General features: G+C 35.2%; 1 protein-coding gene and 1 long non-coding RNA gene across 6 annotated transcripts in view; one reads left to right on the top strand and one right to left on the bottom strand.

Annotated features, from left to right (window-relative positions):
- Positions 1 to 1,753: 1,753 nt before the first annotated feature.
- The window catches only part of LOC110386023 (uncharacterized), a 39,959-nt gene continuing 16,374 nt past the window's right edge, over positions 1,754 to 25,338 (top strand). The window contains exons 1-3 of one of the 3 annotated variants that reach the window (XR_002431287.3): positions 1,754 to 1,934; positions 9,177 to 9,304; positions 13,647 to 13,879. This is a non-coding gene — a long non-coding RNA (uncharacterized LOC110386023). Of the gene's footprint in view, positions 1,935 to 9,176; positions 9,305 to 13,646; positions 15,791 to 25,338 lie in introns of those variants that run through there. The other 2 variants (XR_002431286.3, XR_005244600.2) reach the window with 2 other exon arrangements.
- The window catches only part of LOC134198658 (neural-cadherin-like), a 99,044-nt gene continuing 76,877 nt past the window's right edge, over positions 3,172 to 25,338 (bottom strand). The window contains exons 3-10 of one of the 3 annotated variants that reach the window (XM_012694511.4): positions 20,631 to 20,746; positions 17,754 to 17,918; positions 13,591 to 13,728; positions 9,154 to 12,950; positions 8,532 to 8,767; positions 7,478 to 7,681; positions 6,834 to 7,061; positions 3,172 to 6,163 (exon numbers count right to left, since the gene is read on the bottom strand). In XM_012694511.4, coding sequence (XP_012549965.1) covers positions 6,060 to 6,163; positions 6,834 to 7,061; positions 7,478 to 7,681; positions 8,532 to 8,767; positions 9,154 to 12,950; positions 13,591 to 13,728; positions 17,754 to 17,918; positions 20,631 to 20,746 — 4,988 coding nt within the window. In that variant the 3' untranslated portion in view covers positions 3,172 to 6,059. Of the gene's footprint in view, positions 6,164 to 6,833; positions 7,062 to 7,477; positions 7,682 to 8,075; positions 8,315 to 8,531; positions 8,768 to 9,153; positions 12,951 to 13,590; positions 13,744 to 17,753; positions 17,919 to 20,630; positions 20,747 to 25,338 lie in introns of those variants that run through there. The other 2 variants (XM_012694510.4, XM_021351094.3) reach the window with 2 other exon arrangements.

Below are 25,338 nucleotides of genomic sequence, written 5' to 3'. Positions count from 1 at the left end.
TTGTCTAATTAGGTAGTGTTTCTTCAGGTTTAAATGTGTAATAACGGTGGTTTATTAACTGTTTAGAATCTGTGAAAGTGCGTAAATGTGGGAAAATGAAACATAGCCGCTGAACGTAAATTCTCGGGATCCTCCAAAAAGTCCACTGAAAAAGTCTCAATAAATGGCCACCATTTTACTGAGATTATACTGCATCCCATATCATCTCATCTCATTTCATTTCGTTTTCATTTCATGCCATGTTTCATAATAATCAACTTCATTTCATTTCATAATATCATTTTTCATATAAAAAAGTTATCATTACAATTAAAATAAGACTTGACCTAAAGGTCTTAGTTACCAGGTCATAAAATCCCTTAAAAAAACGACTATGACTTTGGCGGCTTTTTTATAAAAAAATCAAATATTTTATTTAATTACCTACATACACAGAAGTATGAATACCGGTAAAATGGGGCGATTAGGGATTGAAAGGCGAATCGGGAAAAAACCGGGAACATCTTTCGACGCTCAATATAAGTTTTATATTCATTGCAAAATCTTCTATTTTTTGTAGTTTAATAGTAGAATGTTGAAAGTTCACAAAAAAAACTCTGAATATGCATGATAATAGCTGCTAACTTATAAAAAATCGCGTTTCAAATTAACTTCCTGTGGTGGTAATTATTTTAGTGCTAGAAACTTTGCTCTCTTTTATTTATTTGATAATAATAGAAGACGACTATGATTTATAAACGTTATTTAGTGTTCGAACCAGCATATATATTAAAGGTAAGTCTCAGTTGTTATTGGTTTTAATGTATTTGATTAAATAAAAATACATGTAAAAATCTGTTGTTTTTGGGAATATTGGGGACGGCTTAGGTATAAATAACAACGAAAAAGGGGTCAATTGGGATGAGAACATGTGAAATGGAAACGACCTAAGTATAAATAGGTACAGGTTTGTAGGGTTGTCTATGTAGTTATAACAATATTTTTTAAATTTGTTGGTAAAAATCTGTCTTATTCGAAGCGAAATTGGGAATAAGTCTTTAGTTGAAATAGATAAGCAATTTAATATAAGTAAATCGATTTTGCAGAGACATGTGACAAGATCAATGAAATCTCAAGGTGGACAAAAATGTCTAAGTAATACATAATAAAATATTTAATATTTGTTCAGAGTGGGGGTATTCATCTGATTAATCCATGGAATAACCGACACACCTAATCTCTTAACCCAGATAGAAATATCAGCCCCTAAGTACTTACCAAGAACGGAGAAATATAAACCGTTTCTAAGAAAGCCCACTATATATGTATAAATAAATAAATAAATATATTGTTGTTGATGCACTGTCGATTGCACCTATAATTGAGGTGATGTCTGCCATGTACTTTTGTCAGTTTTTCAATTTTTTTTATTGATGATCACTTTGTTGGTGCACCTAAATAAATAAATAAATAAATTAAAACTATATATAAAAATAAAAGTAGTGCCAACCCTAGCAAATTTCTCATTTCGTCCCAATTAACCGCAATTTTCGGGTAAATAGGGATTACACCTATTTTTGCATTTTTTGCTTAAACTGGAATGCTAGTTGCATAATTTTAAATTAGACAACAAAGATGCCCCCAAGACTCAATCATTTTGATCCTGATATAGCATTTTAAACATCAACAACTACCTTAAAATTGCTCATAAAGTTGGAATTTGTCCCTAATCGCCCCATTTTACGGTACTTTAAAGGTCTATGCCTACATAATAATATTATCTGGCTACAAATATATATCACGTCCACAAAACCGACTTAGTATTTGTCCCAAGTGTGGTAAATCGGTTTGAAAACTTGTGTGGGCGCGTCTGTTAAATTTTGTTAAGATTTTATTACTGTTTTATGCTTTACAAGTGAACCTACAAAATTGAAGTTGCCCATGAAGCTGTACAGGTGATTTCCTTTTTATTTCCATCTTAAGAGTTAACATGATTCATAGCTGACGGAGGAGCACCGGCACCAGCATATTTTACTTAATTCGAGACTTAGGACTTATACTTAAAAACATAGAGAGCCATAAGCGAGCACATCCTTTTAATATTCTTATCCACGTGAATTTGTTTACAAGAGCCGTTTAGTTAAATTAGCATTCGTTATCGCAAATCCAATTTCAATTAGAGCGTCCAAATGTTTGGTTAGGTAGCTAAGTGGGCACAAATAAATAATGTGGGTCGGAAACGAAGGCAGCGCATGTTAATTGCCGGGGCTGTAGGGGGTTAAATGGGGTACGACCGTAATCCCGAAGATCATAAAAGAGTAAGACGCCATTTGTGAATATTGTCGTAGGGCGCCTCGTGTTCCAAGGTTTCCTAATGTTTTAGGCGCCTAATTCATAAATAAACACTTCAATAATTTAAATTAAGTTACAGATATTTTGTTCACCCCGACGGACTTAAGTTTATTTTTAATAGGCTATCAGAGAAAGCGTAATCCGAAAAAATAACGCTACGTACCAAATGCAAAAGTTAAGTTCTTGGCTATAACTTCGGTGGCCGGGCCTAAGTTCTCAAAACTATTACTTTAATTTTGCAATTTTTCGGGCTTTATTACTTGAGTACAAGTAAACAATGTTATTCAAATGTGTTGCGATCTATTTATTTTATACTTATATATTTTACTATTGGTAAGTCGTCTTAAGCCCGCAGGGTCATGAACCATCAACGTGTCTGTTTCTGTCGTGAAGCAGTAATGCGTTTTTGGTCTGAAGGGCAGCATTGAGACTTAGAACTCATGTCATAAGGTCGGTGGCGGCATTTACGCAGTTGGATAACGCTAACCACTTAACACCAGGTGGGCCTAAAAAACCGATATTGTTTTGTATTTAACGCAGACTATAGACTGCATACAGTGAATGCCACGCGTCTTGAGATATGAAAACGAAGTCTTTATTATACTGTGTCACAGCTGTTCCACCCTTCAAGCTGGGCTTACTCCAAAGAACAGTTACACCGCGTTTAATCTCTTCCGATCGGGTTCGAAGTTAATTGTTAATTTTAAGGACAAAACACGGCTGGACCTTTCTTTATGGCGTATAATCTAAAAACTAAAACAACGGTAAAAATTTAAATTAAAAATAGAACAGATTACTAAACACAAGTGATGTTTGGGAGTTTGAATAAAAGTACACGTGTTTTCTTTTTCCATATTTTTTATTCATTCTTTTATGTAATCGTCATCAGAGTTGTACAACTAAATAATCACAGTTGAAACAAAACATAACCACGCGGTACAATATCAAAATTATTACTAAAATCATAATATAAATCTGATCAATAGACGTGTTACAGCGTCTTCAAGTATTTCTACGTATCGAGATTTCGTGCTCTGCAGTCTAATTTTTGTATACATAATATTATGTGAAATGAATAAAAACTATCCCCATCAATTTCGTTTTCAATACAGTAATGAAACAAAAATCCTTTAAGATTAAATTTTTTCTAGAGAATTCGATTGATTCCTCGCTATATTTATACATGGAGACAAAACAAAAAAAAAACTCAGTATCTTTTTCTGCTATGTCTGTCGATCGGTTTTGTATTGACAGGTCTAAGTTTTATTAATAAAATTGTGTATTGAAAAAAGTATTCTATCTCACCATTACAAGAACAAATGGAAATAAAAGAGAATTTGTTTTCCATAAAATTAAATTATTGAGTTGTGAGTGATTGTGATCGAATTTCATCAACAAATGCGCAAATGTTTGTTACCAGAATTCTTAATGAGATTACTCTCAACGGAAACTACTTAAATTTATTTTAATATTTGAAAATTCGTGCGACGCGCAGATAAAATCTATTTCTCGAAAGTGTGCGTCAGCCTTTTCCTTAATTAGGTTTTCATAAATTCACTGTAAGCATACCCGATAGTATATATATATTTCTTTAAATAATTTTGAACATTGTTAAAATGTTTTAAAATAATATCTCTAGCCTGAAAAATAAAGAGATTAACATTTGTATTGCACTTTAAAACTCACAATATTGCGAAGCTTTGTTTGTAAAACTGCATATTTCGCGAGTTCACAGCGAGGAGATGATTTGAATAAAATATAGATTCAGCACTTTCCTTACTACTTACGTATTTTGATATTTAATAATCAAAGGGAGAAAGAAAATTGAATTATAATGAATTTCACCATTTCCGAGATTAGTCCTCATCCTATTACTTCTTTACAAATATTTCATTAACTTTGGTGTTCCACTAAAATCAAATTTCTGAGTTGTGCGCATACAATTTTGATCTATTTCAATGGGGTAACTACGGAATCGTTTTACTATTATAAAATTACAAAATAAAACACATCGAAATCTGCAGAGCATAAAAATCGCGTGCTTCGTATCGAAACTGTGTCGTGAAAAAAAACGTTATAAAAACAGTTTAAAAAACTTACAATACATTGTTGTATAAGACAAAATATAAAACCGGACCCAAGCCGCTATCGTTACTCATCTATATGTATGTAACTGGCAGTGTAATGACATAAAAATAAATAGTTATGTAACATCTATGAAATTCTACTTATAATTACATTAATTAACGAGAAATGCTTTATTACTGATTTTAACATTTGATCATGAACAATATTAACTATTATTTGTCATCGGTGCAAACTAGAAGGTGAATTTATAATGAGGCCTGTAATTAGAAATCTATTTGAACAAGGACTTAAAAAAATCTTAGACTTCAAACGCATATGTAATAAAAATCAGTCATTTTAACGCAACATTATACTCTAGACGTACAGTGATTGTACACCGATCTTGACGTGAAACGGCACGTAGATTAATAATTTTACTATTAAACCTTAAAAATAATTTTATAAATAATGACTTCTACGTTTCTAAAGGCGCGTCTCACGTCAAAATTGAATCGAAATATTCTAGCACAACACTCTTAATAAGTTATTGATATTTTTCTAGGTGCGACTAAATTTAACATTGTTATCATACGAATAAATAATGTGCTGAGATTTAAATCTACTGTCATAGCCGCTCAGGGGATTCTTAGTATTGGCACAATCCCATTCATTAGGACGCGCCCGTCGCCGTGCCTTTGTACACACATCCGACGCACACATTCTCTTACACGCACATAGGTACACGAGGTACTCATGCTCATTCATACTCGCATAACACATACGCACACAGAGTGAGAAGTTCAGCGACCCATTACCTATTATCATAATATTATATCATATTAACCTACTGCACGAGTAGACTTTAGTCGTTCCCGAATATTCTATATAACTAGCACTACGTGGAGACTTTAGGAGAGGAACACCAATTACTGTACAGTTACGCGTATCAATTAGCGTATCCAATATTTTATATTTTTATTTAAAAGTAGGAGCTTCAATATCTTTACTATATATATACAGCTCCCTTAATAAGTTTTTCGTTTCGTATGAGCATCATGCATCGTTGACTCTAATGTAATTTCGTGATATTCAATAATTGCTATGTTAAAATACATATAAACGTATTATATTTATTAAACACTAGTTGCTGTTTCACGAGGGAAGGTCGACGATCCAACTGATATTACGTAAATTTGCACGCTTACAAAATATTCGTATAAATTATTCACTCTCCTTATAACACACACTATCTACATCCGTTCTGAAATTCAAGCGCGATCCTCCCTCAGAAATAAGCCGACATACGTTAAATCCAATAAAATACTGACTCATAATATGGCTAATACAAATAATAAACTTACAACGAATATTTGGTGAAATATTTTACCTTACAAAACGACGCAATTAAGTTATCTATAATAATAAAATCAATTGTAAAGCTAAGTATGTCTTGTAAATAAGGTCGTATAAAATTGTTGAGATTACGAACGAAGTCAAAGCGGCCCGTGCTCATTTTAACACGGGAGCTTTTTATTTACAGGATGAAGACGCGTCGATGAGGAGTGGGCTCCCGAGACAGCATGTTAGAGTTATTTAGGGGGTACGATAGTGGGAGACAATTGACTAAATGAGCGCGCAGTCGCGCGTTTGTCGGTACGTTTTTACAGTTGCTCGTCGAGGTCGGGCCCGTACAGATCGGCGAGTTTGTCGAACCTCGGACCCCAGGCCCCCAGGTAGTCGTAGTCGTGGGCCTCGTCGTCGGTGCCTGCACACAACGGGTGACGTTCCATTAACATTATTCAAATCATTGATTTAAAACTTAGATCCGAACAAATTTTATACAACGCAATTACATATAATTAATTGCTTTTTTACTGTAGGTAGAGAGAGCTTTTTACGTTTTGCGTTTTGCCCGCACCGTCCTGCCTATTTCTGCCGCGAAGCATGCTTTCCAGTTTCAAGGATTTGGGGCAGCCGTTATACAATTGAAACTTAGAAAGGTTGGATGGCGACACTCATGATATGATGTCAATCGGTTCCAATAAATATTTAACGTAAGCTCCCTTATTCGTTTAGTGATAAAACACTTCGGTTCAAGAAAGTCATGCTATGACCAAATACATATGACATAATATGATATATGATGATGATTTAAGATATCTTTAGAAAGGTAACAATTTTGAGATAAATCGGTCATGATGACAGGAACGGGATTAGATTATAGTGTGTCACGATAATACAATGGAGACGATATCCGCATCTTCATTCTTTTCTCGGAGAAGTAATAGTAAGCAGCGGTTTGGTGCCCTTGGTATTGTTGAGTTCGACTCGCTTTCGTAGACAATTAAAAGTAACATTTACCTATTTAATAAAAAAATGATTTCTTATCTTTTCTGAAAGTCTCACAAAAGCGCATCTTAACGTAGTCAACTTACCAGAAGCGAGCGAGGATAATGATCCAGCAGTGCTGCCGCCGCCTTCGTAAGCGTAGTTACGCAGATCGTCGAAGGGCGGTGCGTTAGGGTCACTGTCAGCGCGCCGTTTGTGTTCCTCGATGAACAGACCAACGTTGGTTTCGCCGGGCATCGGCATCCCAACACCGGGAGGCACCCCCACTCCAACGCCAATTGGACCAACGCCTAAGCCAACGCCTATCAATGGATCTGCGTAAATTTAATCAAATAAGGTTCAGACATTAGATTGATTAAATTAAATACGCTGGCAGACGGACCGGATAATTAAAAAGAATGTAAATATAACCAAGGATCCCAATCGAAAATTAGATTTTTGTAAAGTATACTTAATTAATATGTATTTTTAAAATTTCTTTTACGAATACTTCAGAAATATGAATCGTAGCGATGAGCGTGTATATCATTAATGATTGGTACTGTCGTTGATATACCCACTTTTGACGTCACACGTTAAAAATTATTTTGTGCAACAAAACTAAAAAGATATACGATATTTTCTTCGTATCTTAGCACCCTTGTTTCTTAAACTTAATTCTAATTAAAACAACATAGTGAGTTTTTTTTTTATTCTTATAAATATAGCTGTGATCTAATTAGCAACTCACATGGTAGTTTAGCGGGTGCGTGATCGGGCAGAGGTCCTCCAATCGGTATCTGCAGAGGGGTGATATCGAAAGCGGTCATATCGTCTTCACCGCCACCTTCGTCATCGTAGTTAATGATGTTCTCGCGAACGTCATCATCAGGACCGGGGTACTTGATATGTGCCTCGCGACGTCGATTATACACCACGAATACCAACACCAATACTGATAAGCAAAAGTCACGTTTGAAGGAAAAACAAATAAAGTCCGAGTTCACTATTGTTTCGCATACTCAAAGGAAATTGGATAAATACACTTCGGTTTGTACCAACCGTTAAGATACATGTATTATAATAGAAGGGACTCGAGAGGGTCGTTTACTTTAGAACGGATTATAACATTTGATTGTTTTAGATATGGTTCAACATAAATTTAGTTGTTATAATAACGTTTATGTTTCTCTTATAAGTAAGTAACTTTTGATTTTAGTAAATTAATTATAGTATTAATAAATCAACCAACTAAATAGTTAAATACAAAACAGACGACAGAACTAAAATGGTACTGTATGGATGATGTTTATGTGCATGCAAAACCTGTATAAATGAGTAGTGCTTACCTAAAAGCATGAACAAACAAACTATAATAGCTATAATGAAGTCTCTCGAGGGTGTAATTATTCCTGAAGCAAGAAGTTCGAGTTCGCAGTCGTGACCGGCGTAGCCGAAACTGCATATGCAGTCATATCTTCTGGTAGGCTCTCGATCTACGCACGTGCCTCCGTTTAAACAAGGCCGCTCCAAACACTCGTTGACGTTCATACAAGTACTGCCAGCACGGACGGACCCTCCCGGACACCTACACAACATTTAATTTACCTTCTCCTCCTCCGCGGATCCAACGATGCGCGCACTGAGCTTCCGGATATTAAGCATGCTTTACATATACATCTAATACAAATCTAGTACACAGATATGTCTATAATATGAGCAATGGATTTAAAATGATGGTGCGATCATGACAGTGCTAGGGGTGCTCGTCTAATGGAACACGGACACATGGCTATTGTGCTCACTCATTATAATGAGAAGGCAGACGAGGATGGCTGCCAGCGCTCCCATGCTGAGTTTCAAAGTGCGACCTTCTTGTACGAGCTCGCAGTTCTCGCCCCAGAACCCTTCCGGGCAGTGACAACGGTAGCCCGGCTCGCGATTGACGCAAGAGCCTCCGTTGCGACAAGGGAAGTAGAGACACTCGTTCTTGTCAATGCAATTCTTTGAGTCTGATGTTAAAGTCAAACCCTCACCGCAACTAAACACCATCATGAAATACGTAATGTAAATAATTTTGACCACTTTAATATCATAAACATAAATACAATTAAATAAAAAAAAATAGAAATATCAAAATATAAATTACTTTTCATTGACACCAGGATAATTTCAACACTTTTCGTTTAGAACTGTAGAATAAAAGTGCGTAATAACATTATTTTTTTTATAAAATTATAGTGTATAAGATAAAGCAAAGTTTTACTCAGTGCGCGCAAAAACATCAAAATTAAAATCATAAAACTTAACAGAGTAAATTGAAAACACATTTAGCTGAACTCTGTAACTTTTCATAATTTTCATAATTTACAATTACGTTTTGTTACAAAATTTTGCAAGACTTCTTATTAATATTGATATACTTACGTGCATTCGTATTCGTTCCACAGATCGACGCATACAAAGGGTTCCGTACAGTGCACGTTAATGCAAGGACTGTTTGAAGGACAATTGCGGTCGAGATTACGGGCCATTGTTGCTTGACCCCACTGCGTTCCATTCATAGCCGGCGGCAAAGGTAAATGTTTTCCTTCCAATCTTATATCATCCAAGCAACCTTTTTGGAAATCGGCATATACTTCAAAGGTTCTCACTCCAGTGTATTCGGCTTTTCCGCCAGCGTAAACACCTTCTTGTTTATCTACAAGAAGCCACTGATGACCTTCAAATGTAAATGTTTCGTTGTACCGTCGTCCCTCACCGCCATCTATCTCTAGTGTCGCAGCACTTCCATATCTACTGACCCGAGCAATGTGCCATTGGCCATCATCGACAGCGACAGAATTTAACCACACATCACGTTCTTCGGTTCTCAAGGAATTAAGGTTATATCGGAAATGTAGACGAGCGTCTTTTACTTCCAATATTCCATATTCGCGGTTGTGTTGATCGCTCACTCTGAATAATTCACCGTGAGGCTCCCGTGTTCTAAAACGCAACTGAATCTGTGTACTAAATCGGTCCGGTTCGAAACTTAAAGCAAATTTTACATAGCTTTGGGGTCTGAAACTGGTGGGCGTTGTTGGTAAATTGCACGAAGGACCAGTCCAACCTGGCTGACATTGACATCTCGCTTCCGAAAAACTCCCAACACAAGTTCCGTGCTCCCAGCATCTAGATGTTGTATCAGCTTGATTACACACTTCCTCTGTCTGTGGGCATCCTGCTACTGAATTTCGAGAAAGACCCGGATGAGCTAAATCATACAGTTTACTGTTATGGATCAAATTACGAATACATCCGTCAAATCCTTTGCCGATTGGCATATACTGCCAGTGATAATGTGTAGGGTCAAAGTGTTCTATATATAAACCACCGACTTGAAGTGGAGCATTTACATTTAAATATTCATTGAATGGAGGAATCGTCCCAGTTGCTTGACATGTAGAATCGTCGAATTCGGGTGGAGTGCCATCTTCCATTTCTTGGATATCAGCTGATTTACAATAGTCTACAATCATTCTTACGTTTTCAGTGTCCCAAAATATATCGATTCGATGCCATTCTCCATCATCCAAAGATTTCTTTGCTTTCACTCTTAATTCTAAGGTACCCGATCCGAAATCAATCAACAATCTTGGATTGCCTCTTTCTAATTCTATAGATATGAAATCGGATACCATGATTTCTTCGGACTCAGGTGGAACAATGGGTCCGTTGTAGATTAAAACACCTTCGGACTTTCTTGTTATAAATTCAAAACTTAGATGTGAATCATCACACATTTCTAGAGATGGGTACCAAGCCCACCCCGTTCCTCTGAAACTCCTTGACGTTTGCTGACATCGCGGCCCAGTATAACCAGGTGGACATGAACAAGTTAGTCCATATTTTCCGTCAATACACCTACCGCCGTTATAGCATGGTGAATTGCGACATGTTTCAGCTTGAGTAAAATTACGTGCACCGCATGTACACTGTCCTATGACATCAACGCGCACACCAACAAGAGCGGTCTTATTTGCATTTACCATGTAGGGTAAGCTGCTTATGTCCAATGTATTAGTGCATGAACCTTCGCACATTTGATTTTCATAGAGACATTCATCGATTCCGACCATGGTTATATTTATTCCGACCGCCCTTTCAATCTCTTCTCTGTGCATCAATACAATACCATTTAATCTTACTGGTTTATAATAATGTGCTCCGTGGGCAGCGTATCGAATATCAGTTACGGGTGGATGTTTTTTCCTGAGTTGAACACTAAATATATCTATATTTTCTCTTTCCGTATTCAAAAGATCCGCTAATTTATCTTTGAATATGTCTAATTTACTTCTTGAAACGCTGAGAGTTTTATAATTCCACACTCTTATAAAATCTTCATCAGATATTCCAGATATTCTAATAGAACCTGAGTTTATTATGGCTTCATGTGATATTTCCTTAACGTAAACAGTTACGTTTGCAGGCACATCTGTTTGTGTGTGCTTTCTATCATATACTTTGAATTTCAAATGGTATCTTCCTTCTCTTGTTTTTTGTTTCATTGTAATCATACCAGTTTCTTCGTTTAAAGTGAAATTCGGATTTTCAGTATTTTCCCAGAAGAATTTTTTATCTGGCAAATCCCAATCATCTAAATCGTATACATAGACACGCCCAATTTCAGTATCAGGTGACAGACCTTGATAACTATACACTAAGATGTCTTTGGAACCTGGTTGCATCTTGTTATCATTTACATCTCCAATAACTACAGTTAAAGTACTAGTTCCAGTCATAGCAGGATTCCCATGATCTTTGATGATTATGGGAATTAAATATTCCTTCTGTTGCTCTCGATCAAAAGAACGTAGTGAAGAAACAATCGCCATGCCATCTCCATTTGCTCCTTTTTGATCTTGTTCAACTTTAAAAGAAGCTCTTATTATGTCGTCAGCACCGGGATCTAGACGAAATTGAAATGGTGGACCGTTGCTTTTAGATCTGTCATCGTCATCTGTAGCTAAAATCTCGGCTACTTTTTTTGGTGTAATATGTTCCGTTAAAACAGGTCTATAATCTTTCAAAAATGTCGGTGCGTTATCATTAATGTCCTGTACAATAACTGTGAGAGTAGCAGTTGCTGTTCGTGGAGGAACACCATCGTCTATAGCTAAAATTTTTACTTGATGTCGAGGTGTATCTTCCCTATCTAATGATCTTTGTATACTGACAGTTCCTTCTTGGTTGATTGAAAATTGTCTTTTCCTATCAGACGATCTGTCAATCGCGTAAGATACTTTGCTTTTTCCTCCTTGATCAGGATCAGTTGCTTTAAAGGTTTCTAAGCTTTTACCCACCTCTGCATTTTCGTACACAGATACTTCAATATTGGCTCTTTCAAATTGAGGTTTATTGTCGTTTATATCTCTAAGTTTAACCACAACCCATGAATAAGCTACATGATATTTATCATTGTCATTATCTTCTCCTTTATCGTTAACTTGTATTCTAAACCTGAAACCATTACTCTGTAACTGGTCTTCATAATCTAAAGGCTGTACAATTTTTAATGAACCTGTCCCGTCATTATTCCTAACCATAGTAAACTTATCAGCACCATAACCGCTATTTTCAATAACTTTATACTGAAATTTATTAGTTTCATCTTCATCGTGAACGGTCACAGTTAAGATGGGCATTTCTGGTAAATTAGTTCCGTCTGTTTCATCTACTTCTGTAAACCATTCATCTTTAGTAAACTGAGGCGGCATATCATTTATGTCCTTAACTCTAATTGATGCTGTACCAGTTCCTTTTAGACCGCCTCCATCTGATGCTACTATTTGAATTGAATAATCTGGGGTTCTTTCTCGATCTAGACAACAGACAGCAGTTTTTATTACACCAGTTTCTGGCTCGATCTCAAATATAGGCGATCCTGTCTCTTCTTCAATAACATTTTTTTCTATAGAGTACCAAAGCTTCGCATTATTACTTTCAGCTGGATCATCGTAATCTATAGCCGTCATCGTCATAACAACCATCCCAGCTGTACCATTTTCCGTAACATTACCAAAGTATACGCCTTGAGGGAAAATAGGCGCATTATCATTAATATCTTTTAGATTAACTTGAACGTCTGCGTAGCCCACGAGTCCTTCACCGCCTTCGTCTTGTGCAAATACAGTGAATCTCCACTGCGGTCGCCCATTTGGTTGATCACGATCCAAGGACTGTAAACAAATGTATAATATGGAACAACGTAAAATAACAAAAGAGATATATTAGCATGTGAACGTGAAATGAAATAAAATTGTAGTAAGCCAAGAACTGTTCCTAGATTATCTTTCAGAATAGACTTTACAAAAAAATAACATTTTCAAATTTTTTTTCCTATCTAATCTGATGGTCTTGAGACACCATTTCGGCATAGCCTTAACTAGTAGGTGAGCTCAGGGTGCTCAAACTTGACGTCGTTCCTAACACTAACCCTACCTTTTCAAACAAGATAATTAGTATTCATCGTTCATAGAGGTTTGCATGTTACAGGAATTTCTGCATTCAGGTTATGATATAAATGGAATGCAATAATTGTACGATTGCATTCGGTATGCAGAGCACATAGTCTGGCTATCTGTGGAGTTCATGTTCTAGCACATTTAAAGGATTTACCTGAAAACATTGTACTAACAGGAATTTTAGAAAATTCATAGTATCATATCCGGACCATTAAAATACGTTTACATGAATAACCCACAAATGGAAACTACCCTCGTATAGTTTTCATTAAATATGTGAATTTTTAAACAGCCCGGAAATGATATTTATCATCAATGAAGAGTTTTCAGAACAATTATGTATATTTGTACTCACTTTTAATACGAATATCTCTCCCGTAGTGCGATTAATGTCGAATTTACTGTTTGCAGGATTGTCTGGGTCGATGCCTTGACCAGTCAGAAAATAGACAATGTTTTGCTGCCTATCTTTATCGCCGTCGGTTGCAGTTACCTACAATATCACCAGAAAGCGATTCATTAAAATCTGTATAGTTCCATCCACTGCTTCTTCCTGCTGTTAATTAATTACAACAAAGTGAACATTTATATAGTGGAACTAAACATAAGCTGTGAAGTAAGTCAGTTACATCGTTCCGAAAACGGTAACTCATTTATCCAATTTTAAATTAGTTTACGAAACTTGGGCTTTGTGTTTCTGGGTTGATTATCGAATCGTACCACAGTGATGAAGTTTTCGGCTATCGATGTAGACGTCCCCAAGGGCTTGAGGGTGACTTATTTATTCCGTTGAAACACAAACAGATACAGAAAACAAGTAAAGGAGCACACAATAGAAAATAATTACCACAGTACTGTACAGTATGAATATTGCTTCTTTAAAATATAGACATAAACGCAAACTTTAGGTAAGTTTAGAAATGAATCTAAGAGTATTGAATGCAAGGTAAAAGTCATAATACTTTTTTTTATATTTTGAAATAAAAAATTCATGTTATATAGCAGAACTAAAATATCGAAATACGAAACAGTAAATACAACAATGAACAAGAATGAGTTGACGAGAATAGTTTCTGAATGTTTCTAAACTCACTAAAAGCGGAATTGTTTGCATCGTCGAAAGACTGCCTTAGATAGGTTACAAGAAACTAAACAAACTTTTCGCTTTCTCATAAAATATTTTGAAGTAACATAAAGTTTTATCGACGTTTAAAGAAGTTCAGGGAATATCTATGTTATTCTACCTCTTCATAGTGCTATCAATCGTAATCTATCAAAAATGAGTTGTTTGGATTTTATCATTTTTATAACCAACATTGTCAAATATTCGACCACAAATATGATGATAATAAATAATAATGGCAACGACTTTCAGTGAGGGAATTGATCATTGTGATATTTGGAGCATATCTATACTTGAGTAAGTGGAATGTCAATTAGGAGGGCCTGGTCCGAGCAAGAGAAATGAAGAGGGTCGACGTTTGCGTAATTACTCGGATCATTTGCGAATCTCACTCAAATTATAAAAAAAAAAGCTTGTCACTACAAGCGATCCGGGAACGAGGGTTTCGTTCCCTTGGTAAATGGACATTCCGATGATTGAATACAAAACTTGAAAAATGTTAATTTCGAACAGGTTTCCATTGTTGAGAAGACCCTTTTAATTTGTACAAGAGTTACATATATCTGATTAGTAGATTGTTTTTGTAGTCGCTATTCCCCACGGCAATAATTACATGTAACTATGGGAATTGTTGTCTTGTGATATCGTGACAAAGTATAATGGGAGACTGGACTAATGGAATCTAAATGGAGCAATTCTATTACGTAACGTAATACTCTCGCTTTTCTTAGGAACTTATTCATATAATTCAGTGAATTATTTCGTTCCATACAGGTCCAAAAATCTACTAGGACACCTAATAGTCTAAGAGCCTTTTGTAATTATACTTGAATTAAATTTTTTCAAATATTCTTGATACTGTCTATTTCAAAGTGATGCAAAGTTATGAACAATTAATAAAATGTAATCGTCAAAGTTCTAGCAAAAAATAAGATTAATTCGCTGAAAAGAGTATGTATAAATTCTTTGTAAATTATTCTGGAATAGTTAATAAGTTGAATTAGAATTTCAAATATAACCAAATGATTTTGCGGACGTAAATAAAACACGAAGCTCAAGTTTCGAAATGAAAACATTTTACATAATGTTATTTAAATTAATGGAGCACTTGTATTAGTTTCGTTCTAAAATACGTTATCTAATTATTAACATACATGCAAATCGTGAGTACGCACAGCAAAATACTTTCCAAACATTGACTAGGTACCAATAGTTAATAAATTTGAATTGTACTTACCTGATTCCATGTTTGAGATATGTAATCTAAATATAAAGCAATTGGTTTTGGTTCGCTAAAAGTTAGTAGACGACGTTTTTAATTACTTTTTCTATGAAATTCTAGACACATAAACCCAGTAGTATTACAAGGATAGGAAATTTGGATAGGTAAATTTTTGTAAAGTAAAAAAATATAAATCATATACAAGTTAAATACTTATTTTTAAGCACCTTTTATTGACTGTTTGAAAAAAAACGTACATATGAAAAGAAGAAAGGTTGTAATGTGAATTTATTTTTGTTAGTATTCATAAAATGTTGGTTATTACCTTGAAAAAAGTCTCGAGTGTGAGCTTGGAGAGTAGCTTTAACGAAAATTTCTTTGTAAAGAATATTAAGATGTTCCCAAAGTTCACTAAGTTAATGGCCTGTGTCTAAGATACCTTCTATATTACAGGTATTAATAATAACAGGGGAAACTACGTTTCTCGACTTACACGTTAATGGGAAACCTTGTATGCACTAAGCTTAGTTTATGCCATAAATATTAATAATTTCATGCCAGGCCTAATAAATATAATGTCTGATTTAAATAAAATATATATGTTATATACTTTTGAAAAACAATACCGAATAATATTATGGTACGGTTTTGGTAATTCAAAATAATAAAAAAAATATACATACTTCCATGAAAAAAAACGGGTACTGAACTTAAAATAAAACAAAACAAAAACCTGTATTAGGGAACGTGGGAAGGGTCCTGTCTCTTCGAGAATCTGCGTGACGTAGACAGTGCGCGTAAATTTGGGCGGCAGGTCGTTGACATCCAGTATCCGTATGACAACGTGTGTTGAGTTCTCGTTGCGCCCATCCGAAGCCACCAGCGTCAACTCGTACTGCGTACACGCACATTACTGCACCAACATGCTCATGCACAATCACACATACTCCAGTTTTGGAAATGATGCGTAATGTGCGTTAAACTCCTTTTTTTTTATAATTTATCACCTATTTATAATTTATCACCAGAAAAATCACTCAGGTTTATTCGTAGTGATTGATACTGCGTGTACATAAAAGTAACTACAGTTGTATTTGAATATTACAAATTAATGACAGCTCTACGAATTTTAATCCGATATTTCTTTTAAGATACGCTAGATTGAAAGTGTAAACTTTACTATAAAGTGAGTTAGCGCTTCCATGAGTTCTTTGTAACTCAGATCAGTTTATATGAAAAACTTTTTGTTGTTCAAGAAAATATTTTTGTTCGTAACAAAGTTTTCACTGCGAATGTACTAAAAGCCGCCGAGAATTAATCGCAGCGAATAAGTTAATTTATGCTGCGCGAAGAATTTCACGTTATGATTGAAAAATACATTTGAACCGCGCACTCCGCCAAACTCCGAACCCAGCTGCCGAAGTTCCCTCGTCATTACCGTAACAAAAACTCCGCTTCGACCGCAAATTATATTCGAAAATTTAAATGACCGTTGTTGGAGAATATAAAATGTCCGCCTGGTTTATAAGCGAATTTTTCGAAAGGTCGAACATCTGTAGTTTTTGATTAGTCAGATATTTGAATACCATTCAAAAATTATTGGAATGGCGAAATGTTTTGTATTACATTTTTTACTTAAAAAACTGATTTGAACCTATTACAAAGACTTGTACCGACTGCAATAGAAAAACACATTTCAGAAAGAGAAATAACTATTAATAACGATCCCTGAATCCTGAGATAAGGAATAGATATTATTCACGAAGAGAATTTCACTGAAAACTTCAGTCTGTTTGAATACCAGTTTGCTGTTGCATACATTTTTCAACTATCAAAATCAATGTAGACTACATTAGAAAAAAAACAACGACACTAGCAAAAACAGATGGCGCTACAAAAGAAAAAAAAATAAAGAGAAACAAAAATCGAAACCTGCATGCCATGCAAAATAAATAAATAACGACCTCGTTAAAATCAAACCAGACCACGAGTTACTACCGTGTCCGATTCTATTTTCATAATCTACTATATAATAAAGATTAAATATCATGATTGCATTTATAATAATCGTATTATAAAGTCTTTTCGTGATTAAGTGATGCTTGAACACATTAAAATAACTTAACACATCATGACAATAGAATGTGACACGGTCAACAATCTCGAATCGGACCTGAAGAACGCGTTTTGGAAGATTGCGGTCATCTTCCTCGGTGATCTGTGTGCGGTACGTAGGTCGCTCGAAAACTGGAGGGTTGTCATTGACGTCTTTCACGTGAATCACCACCGTTGTGTAGTTTTCCTTTAGGTTGTCGGACGCCGCTAACTTCAGCTCGTACTATTGTGGACCCAAACAATTTGGCAAGACGTTAAGAATCGATGATAGGTTTCTCAGGAATCGAGTGTTTACCCAAAAATAAAGTGCTTAATACTGTAATCTACAAATTCCGTTAAAAATTTAAAGTTTCAATGAATTAAATACTTTTCAGTATTTCATAAAAGACGAGTAATTCAGCATTCGCAATAATTTAGCAAAACCGATTTAGCAAAGTCACGAATTGTAATTTAGATTTTCAAAAAGATTTTTGTTCTATTTTTCACTTTTCACTTTTACGAGAAGGTGCGGCGTCGCTTCTGCTCACCCACAAAAAGCAAGATGTGCTAAAACAATTTTTAAATCATCGTTTAACTCCTAATCTCCGGTCCTGAAAGGGAGTTTCGTTGTTTATTTAGTAACTTGCTTCATTAGCGATAAAAGAACTACTTAAGCGACCCGCAAATAAATCCATCCGTAACGTAACTTTGGGCACAAGTCCACACTTGGCTTCGAAAATAGAGTGAGCGTGCTTGCGACCCGACGGAGTTATTGGTGTCATCTGTCAGTGTCGCTCGGTAATTTCCTCAGTCGGGCGGAGAATGTTTGTTACAAAAGTCATCTCACGCATATTATACAAGTTTGGTGTTGGATGTTGCAATTTTCATTAGATCCTCGACATACTTCGAACAATGATTGACATTTCTTATATGTACTCTACGAAAACCGTGGCGCAGTGACCAGAGAATTTCATTAGTGACTAATCAAATTTTTTAAATAACTTTCCGTTGTTATTGTTCGTGTAAATGACTTCGCTTTATATATACGTTTTTATTAGTTCTGTTCAGAGTAATTGTTTATTTGGTTAAGAGCCCGTACGAAGAGTAGCTACGGCCGGGGCCTACCCGTTCCTGCTGTGAAGCAATAATGTGTTCTAGTTTGAAGGGTAAGAAAACTGTTTCTCTATTGTAATAGAGAGTTATATCTCAACACTGACAGCCGCATTCACTTTTTTGTTTGTGGGCTTCGGTACCAATTTCAAACGAGATAGGCCATTACCTGTTCTGCACTACTGAAAAAAAAAGTAACCGAATTTGTACCTCATCCAAATTTAAGATCCGAAAAAACGAACGGCTTCTTCACGAACTTGCAGATGTTCGATAAATACACAGATTTAAACACGGAGACTTCGAGAAATGTCACATAAGACGTTGAGAATGGAGTAAGCGCGAAAAATTCAAATTTCTAGCTTACCTATTCAACGATTTTCTCTTTCGAAGACTGTTATTTACATCTTAACGCATAACAATATATTTACTTCGTGAAACCACAACATTTAAAGGCAAACGAGTGCATCAAAGTAAGCCGGCTTACATTCATAAAATCTTCGTGGGAATTTTGCAGTGTGTTGGCGGTATAGCCTCCTGTAGCAACTACAGCGGCTCGTTTAAATGGATATTAAAGATTAAATTATTTATCTCGAGAAAAGCTGTACAAAACTTTGTCGATGCCGTAACAAAGGCGGTTCCTTCGATAGGCGAGCGCGCAGTCGTCGCCGCCTCGGCCCGCCCGGACGAGATACTTTAAAATTGAAACTCGCCAAGGGGCAAAGAAAGTAAAACCCTGTTTTACCGCTTAACTCCGCCCATTCTATAATAGAACGAAATTATATTAAAAGAGCGATTAATCCTCTTTTGATCTTACTCGACGCTCATTTTGATTACAATAAAATGTAATAATTAAAAAAAAAAATTCAAAGCCACCACAAAAGTTAACAGAAGTGTACGTGCTGAACACTTGTATACCAGTGTTTAGAGAATTTTTGTCAAGTTCGAACAAAAGTGTTTTATTTTTATTACACACCGAATTCGAAAAGCGATTTGACCGATTTCTTGATTAAAAGTTAATTTATTTATAAAAAATACTAAGATTTCCCAGAATTATTACGATTTTCAGTCGCACCTGTTTACCTTGGCGGTTTATGTTTAATTTTGTAGGATTACTCTGTAGTCCGCCCTTGTTTAATTTGGGATTTTCTTGACGTGACATAATTGCTGATGAAGAACTTTATTCGTACTCGGACTATAAATTATGGACTCCATTCAACTTAAGAGAGGTTTTGAGGCTTTAAAATATCAACAACATTAATAATAATTATGTTTATCGACATTTACTCGTCGAAGTAAGGAAATGGTGGGTTTAAAGCGAATGGATCAATAACTAATCAAAACTCATTCAAAACTCAAACAACAGATTGAATAGTGAACTCGAAATTCGGAAGATTCCTGTATGTATCTTTGATATTTGTTTACATATACTTACACAATCTACTAAAGCATATATCAATACATGAAATACGTGTGATATATATAGATATATGTATAGCTATTTGGAAATGTATTATTATCTTATACGCGATTGTAGTTTATTTACGATAAATTTGACATTTTAAATACGATTGTTCGAATTTAATATATTCAGTGTATTAATTACAAGAATCTATTTAGAAAATTAGAACAAATATGTTGTTCTAAATATATCTATGTTGGAATTTCTGTACAATTTAAGACTGTAGTTCCCACCATTCGCATTAAATTCCCTACCTTCTGTTCTTGCTTTTAAGGCTTAATTATAATGAATTTATAAAGAAAACTTGTATTACGATGATGATTATGATTATGACAATGATATTGTAATTGATCATGTAGGTAATTACAAATTTATTGTAGAGCTTACCCGTTTCCTAGTCTCGTAATCAAGGGCGCCGGCTACGTAAATCGCGCCTGTCATGTTCTTGACAGCGAATGCACCGCCTATGTTACCGCTCGTAATCTCGTATCGAATACGCGAGGCTGCAACAAAATAAACACAATTACCATACGTGCACGTTTGTGTCGGCGAAGGAACCATATCGAAACTGTATTAAAGGAAATGAATTTCGATTTTTTTTTTCTATATTCAATACGAGTGTATATTAGACTTGGTTATTTGTATTAACAAGCACCAGGTTATAACAATATATTTAGTTTCGCGCTTTTTACTTCGAAAATCTCGGACTTCCAAAAAAGCCGTTCATCCCTTGTTTTATATACTTAAGGATGAAATTTCCAAAAATCATTCTTTAATGAACGCTTACAAGGCTTAAGAGGCATAAACTGCCGATATTTCAAGATTGTAGCCCCAGCGATTTCGGCTGTGTTGATAAATCAATCAGTCAGTCAGGACAAGTAATTCTATATGTATAGATAGTTCAAGTTCTATTGCCATTGAAGTAAGATTAGCTACGATTCATCTGATAATGTGTGATATCAATACGAGAGACAGCAAATAATGGACCCGTAATTTTTGAAAATCAGAAAATTTCAAAATATGTTTAGTTTTTAAAACGGGTAACGATTACATTTTGAAATTGAAACGAAATCAAAAACGTTATTGTACTGAACACACTTAAAACAGACTGGTAATGATTCTAAGAATTGTACCTACTTACGTAGACAGTCAATTAATTTAGTGGACACCTGGTGTGTAAGTTAAGTGCCCCAGCTGTCAAATTGTCGTGGACACATCGAAAACTAGAGTAGATCTTACAGTAGAAATCATATTATGATAGAGACGGACAATATTGTTGTATTTTATTACAAAGAAATTTTTAAATCAAGTTTTTTTTTCAATAGACCTAGCGGTCCAATTGCCTTTAATAACTTAAGCCCAGTGGTTAAAATGCAATATTTATATATTCATCCAATTTTTAAGTCGCGTTAAGCGAAAGGAAGCTATACAGAAAATATACAGAACAAATAAATTAAAAATTCATTTAGATTTGGGATAAGGTGCATCCACATTTCGAAATTTCTTGGATAATACATTTCTACTGCTGTCTTATATGTGGTAGTGACTTGCGAGCTATGCGCTCGATGAACTCGCTTCAGCTTTTTTTCAATCATTATGCCATCTTCCGTAGCAAAGCCGAAAATATTGTTCAATTCGTATGAGTAAAAAATGTAGATTTATTAAATGAATCTCCGGTCAATGATTATTAACAAGTTCACTGTCAAATTGAATTTAAATAAAGGAAACGAATCTTCATTTAAAGTAAAGCAGACAGATACGAGCACATCAACAAATAATCAGAGGCAGATTTTAACAGTCTACCTGACACTGCCAGGATTTCGGTACTAAAGGTACCAGACACTAATTTACACACTTACACAAGTTCAAATATATATTTACATCTATAGATTTTAAACGCCCAAACAAAGAGGCAACGAAGCCTCTCGCCATACGATTTTTTATGCGAAGTAAGAATTGAAAAATTGAAACCAAGACCCTCGGCCCAGCAATTAGGGTTGCTAACTATTGCGCCATCCAGTTAGCGCAATTTAACAAACTCATTGTTCTAATCGTTTTTTAAATGATGACTTGACCGACTTTCGTCCTCGGTTGGAGTCCGTATCTTTGCTACGAATTATAATTGGTGAGCGAGGTCCGGGCACATTTGTTCTCGTCTTGTATGGGTATGTTGAGAGAATTGTAAGTTATGATATTTGTTGTTAACATTTTTTATTTTTTTATTACTTTACAAATAATCTGTTGCGGTAGGCAGCGGCTTGGCTCTGCCCTTAGCATTGCTGAAGTCCATGGGCGACGGTAACAGCTCACTATTAGGTGGGCCGTGTGCTCGTCTGCCAACAAGAGCAATAAAAAAAATTACTCTATTAGGACTATTAAGTCGATTGATTTCTATTAAAAGGAGAGATATCCAAGCGTGAAGGACGCGACAAAAACCGTATTGACTACAGACTGATGTTAAACTTTTAATAAAGCTAAACCTCCACGCTTCGTTTCACAACGACAGCGTGAAATATCACGGCTTTTCTTCTGAACGCGCGAGTGCTTCATAAATTGGCTGAAAATATCATGAAAGAATTTGAGAAGAAAAACTTTGGAGATTTACGGTCGCACCTCTCTTTTAGGGTTTTTAGGGTTTCTTTAAAATGAAATAACGAAGCTCTTAGAAAACAGATTTATTGTTCTTCCGTCAGATTTGTCAATATGATTTTCGAAAGAGCAAGGAGATTAGGTAAATTGAAGCAATGGACATAAGCAAGGGCGGAGCCAAGCTGTTGTTTACAACACTTATACTTGCGCATGCGTTAAATTAAATCATGTTATTTATTAGAAGCTTCCCATCGACAAAATTAGCGGTTTATTAACGTTAGCGGAAACTTTTTCCGAATAGAACTAGATCATGTTTTTGCGGACTATCTTCTGTACTTTATTGTAACTTCTTGAAGGTATGAGGTAAAACTGCAAACGTGGTTATCTCGGTTGGTAATAATAATTCGATTTCCATTACAGGTAATGGTAAGGGTGAGTAGATAAGCGTGAAACTTCGTAGGGATTCGGTCCCGCTCACGAATGTCAGAAGATTGCTTTCATTCGGGACTGACCGTAATCTCTGGGTATTTTTATACTAAGACGGGCCAGTATATAGCTCGGTTGATGTGTATTATCTAATTACGAGGCCAAAGTAGCGGGACGTATGTTATGTGGCCGTCGTTCTCGTATAACACTGAAATAAGATGAATGGCCAGAGTAATTCTAAGGGTGAAAAGATTCTATTACTGCTAAGATGCTACATTGTGACGTTAATACATATTATATGCGATTTATATGTTTAACTTATAACATGTAGGTACAATGAACGCTGTATGAATTCTCGTTGGGCTCGAGTTAAAACAACGTTCCGAAACTGGTGATATGAATTTCAATGTTTTCTTTGATAACAAACCGTCTTCGGTTTGCTCAGATGTAGCTTTGCTTATTTAATTATGTTATAAAATAGAGTACAAACATGTAAAGCAATATATTCGCGAAAGTCACTGTCAACGATTGCATACTTTCTTTCTTTAGATAATTTATGAAGTAAAAGGGCCTAGAAATTAGATTACCAGACCTTGAATACAAGTCTTGATAATACAGCATTTATGCTGATGCTTATATAAATTTCATTTATGAAATTTGAGTTTTCTCATGTTGCATAAAAAGCGTTTTCGCTTTATCGTAAGCATAGTGCTGATCCGTATTGTTGGTCTTTTATTTATTTATAAACTGCATTCTTTAGTTTTTTTTTTGTAGCGCTACTAGAGCCCTCTCTGACATATTGTTATAAAAACAAAATTCATGCAAGAGAGTTTCTGGTAAGACTCACAGTAATTTATGAATTAAGTATCCTCCACTATGCTTAAGTTTAGAGCGTCGTATAAAGGAAAAAACACAAAGGTCCAACTAGCCAGACCTCATGGTGCGGGACATGTGGGTATACCGATATTTTTTGGATTTTTAATTACTGCAGTGTAGCGGTACTGCAGGCTCTCCAGTGAAACAGGCTACCAACGCTCAACAAACATAGCAGAGAATAGGGAAATTGAAGAATGTAATATTATTATAGGGCAGAAAAAATACTAAAATTTAATTTCCTTTCTACAATAAAGCTTAACAATCTAGTCTGACGTGGGTGATATACGTCCGTATCTTGAATGACAGACGAAATGTCGAAATGTCGAAATGTCGGTTTTGTATTTTTGTGTTTATAGTGTATTTTTTGTGAGAAGCAGTGTATATCCGGGAACCTTTCGTACAACGTTGTGATTTTCTTTGATGCTTTTGTCTTTGTTTATGGAATTTTCAATATAAAATAGATTGGTATCATGAAAGAAGTCCCCTTACATTTTTTCTCCAATTTAGACGCACTACAACGATGTACACATCAATTTGAAATATTAATACTGTATTTACATAAACGTAAATAAATCCAAACAGTCATCTTCACTTAAAATTCTATATTAATGTTCTGATCTTTATTTAAAATTAATTTATCCGTCCAGCATATATTTAACACGCATTAATTGTGTGAATATCCAACTGCACTCTAAGGCCAATCACACGAGTTACCTTAAATGGCTTTTGTCTGTGTATTAAACGCAAATATTTACAATGCGAAACTCAATCACTTAAACAGATGTAATAATGCGTGTAATAAAGTTAATTTAATAATATCCCTGTTTTCGTGTATTCGTGAATGTATCACCAATTCTATATATTTCTGGCTAGTCGTTGTTGTAACGAATGCATGCGATGCTAAAACTAATTAGCCTATTGCTATTAGAATGCATGCTATTCTAAGACTAATTAGCCTATCAATAATAAGTCGTTTGACTCGCCTTGCCTCAGAAATTTCATTTCACATGAATGCGGTCCCTATTAATGAACGAATTGTTTTGAATTATTCTTCATTAGAGAACATCGGGGATTGTGTTTCAGAGCTGGAACGATCTGTCTGTTCATTCATATTTCAATATTGAAGTCGGCAGCCTGTTTTCTTTGTACGTAATGCATGAATTTAGGTTTTAATTAAATTTCAAGACGTTTAACAGCGCCGAAG

The sequence above is a fragment of the Bombyx mori genome, chromosome 4 (assembly GCF_030269925.1).
Source record: "Bombyx mori chromosome 4, ASM3026992v2".
NCBI classification, from domain to species: domain Eukaryota; kingdom Metazoa; phylum Arthropoda; class Insecta; order Lepidoptera; family Bombycidae; genus Bombyx; species Bombyx mori.
The sequence above is the reverse complement of the archived record's forward strand: the minus strand, read 5'-3'. Positions and strand labels throughout refer to the sequence as shown.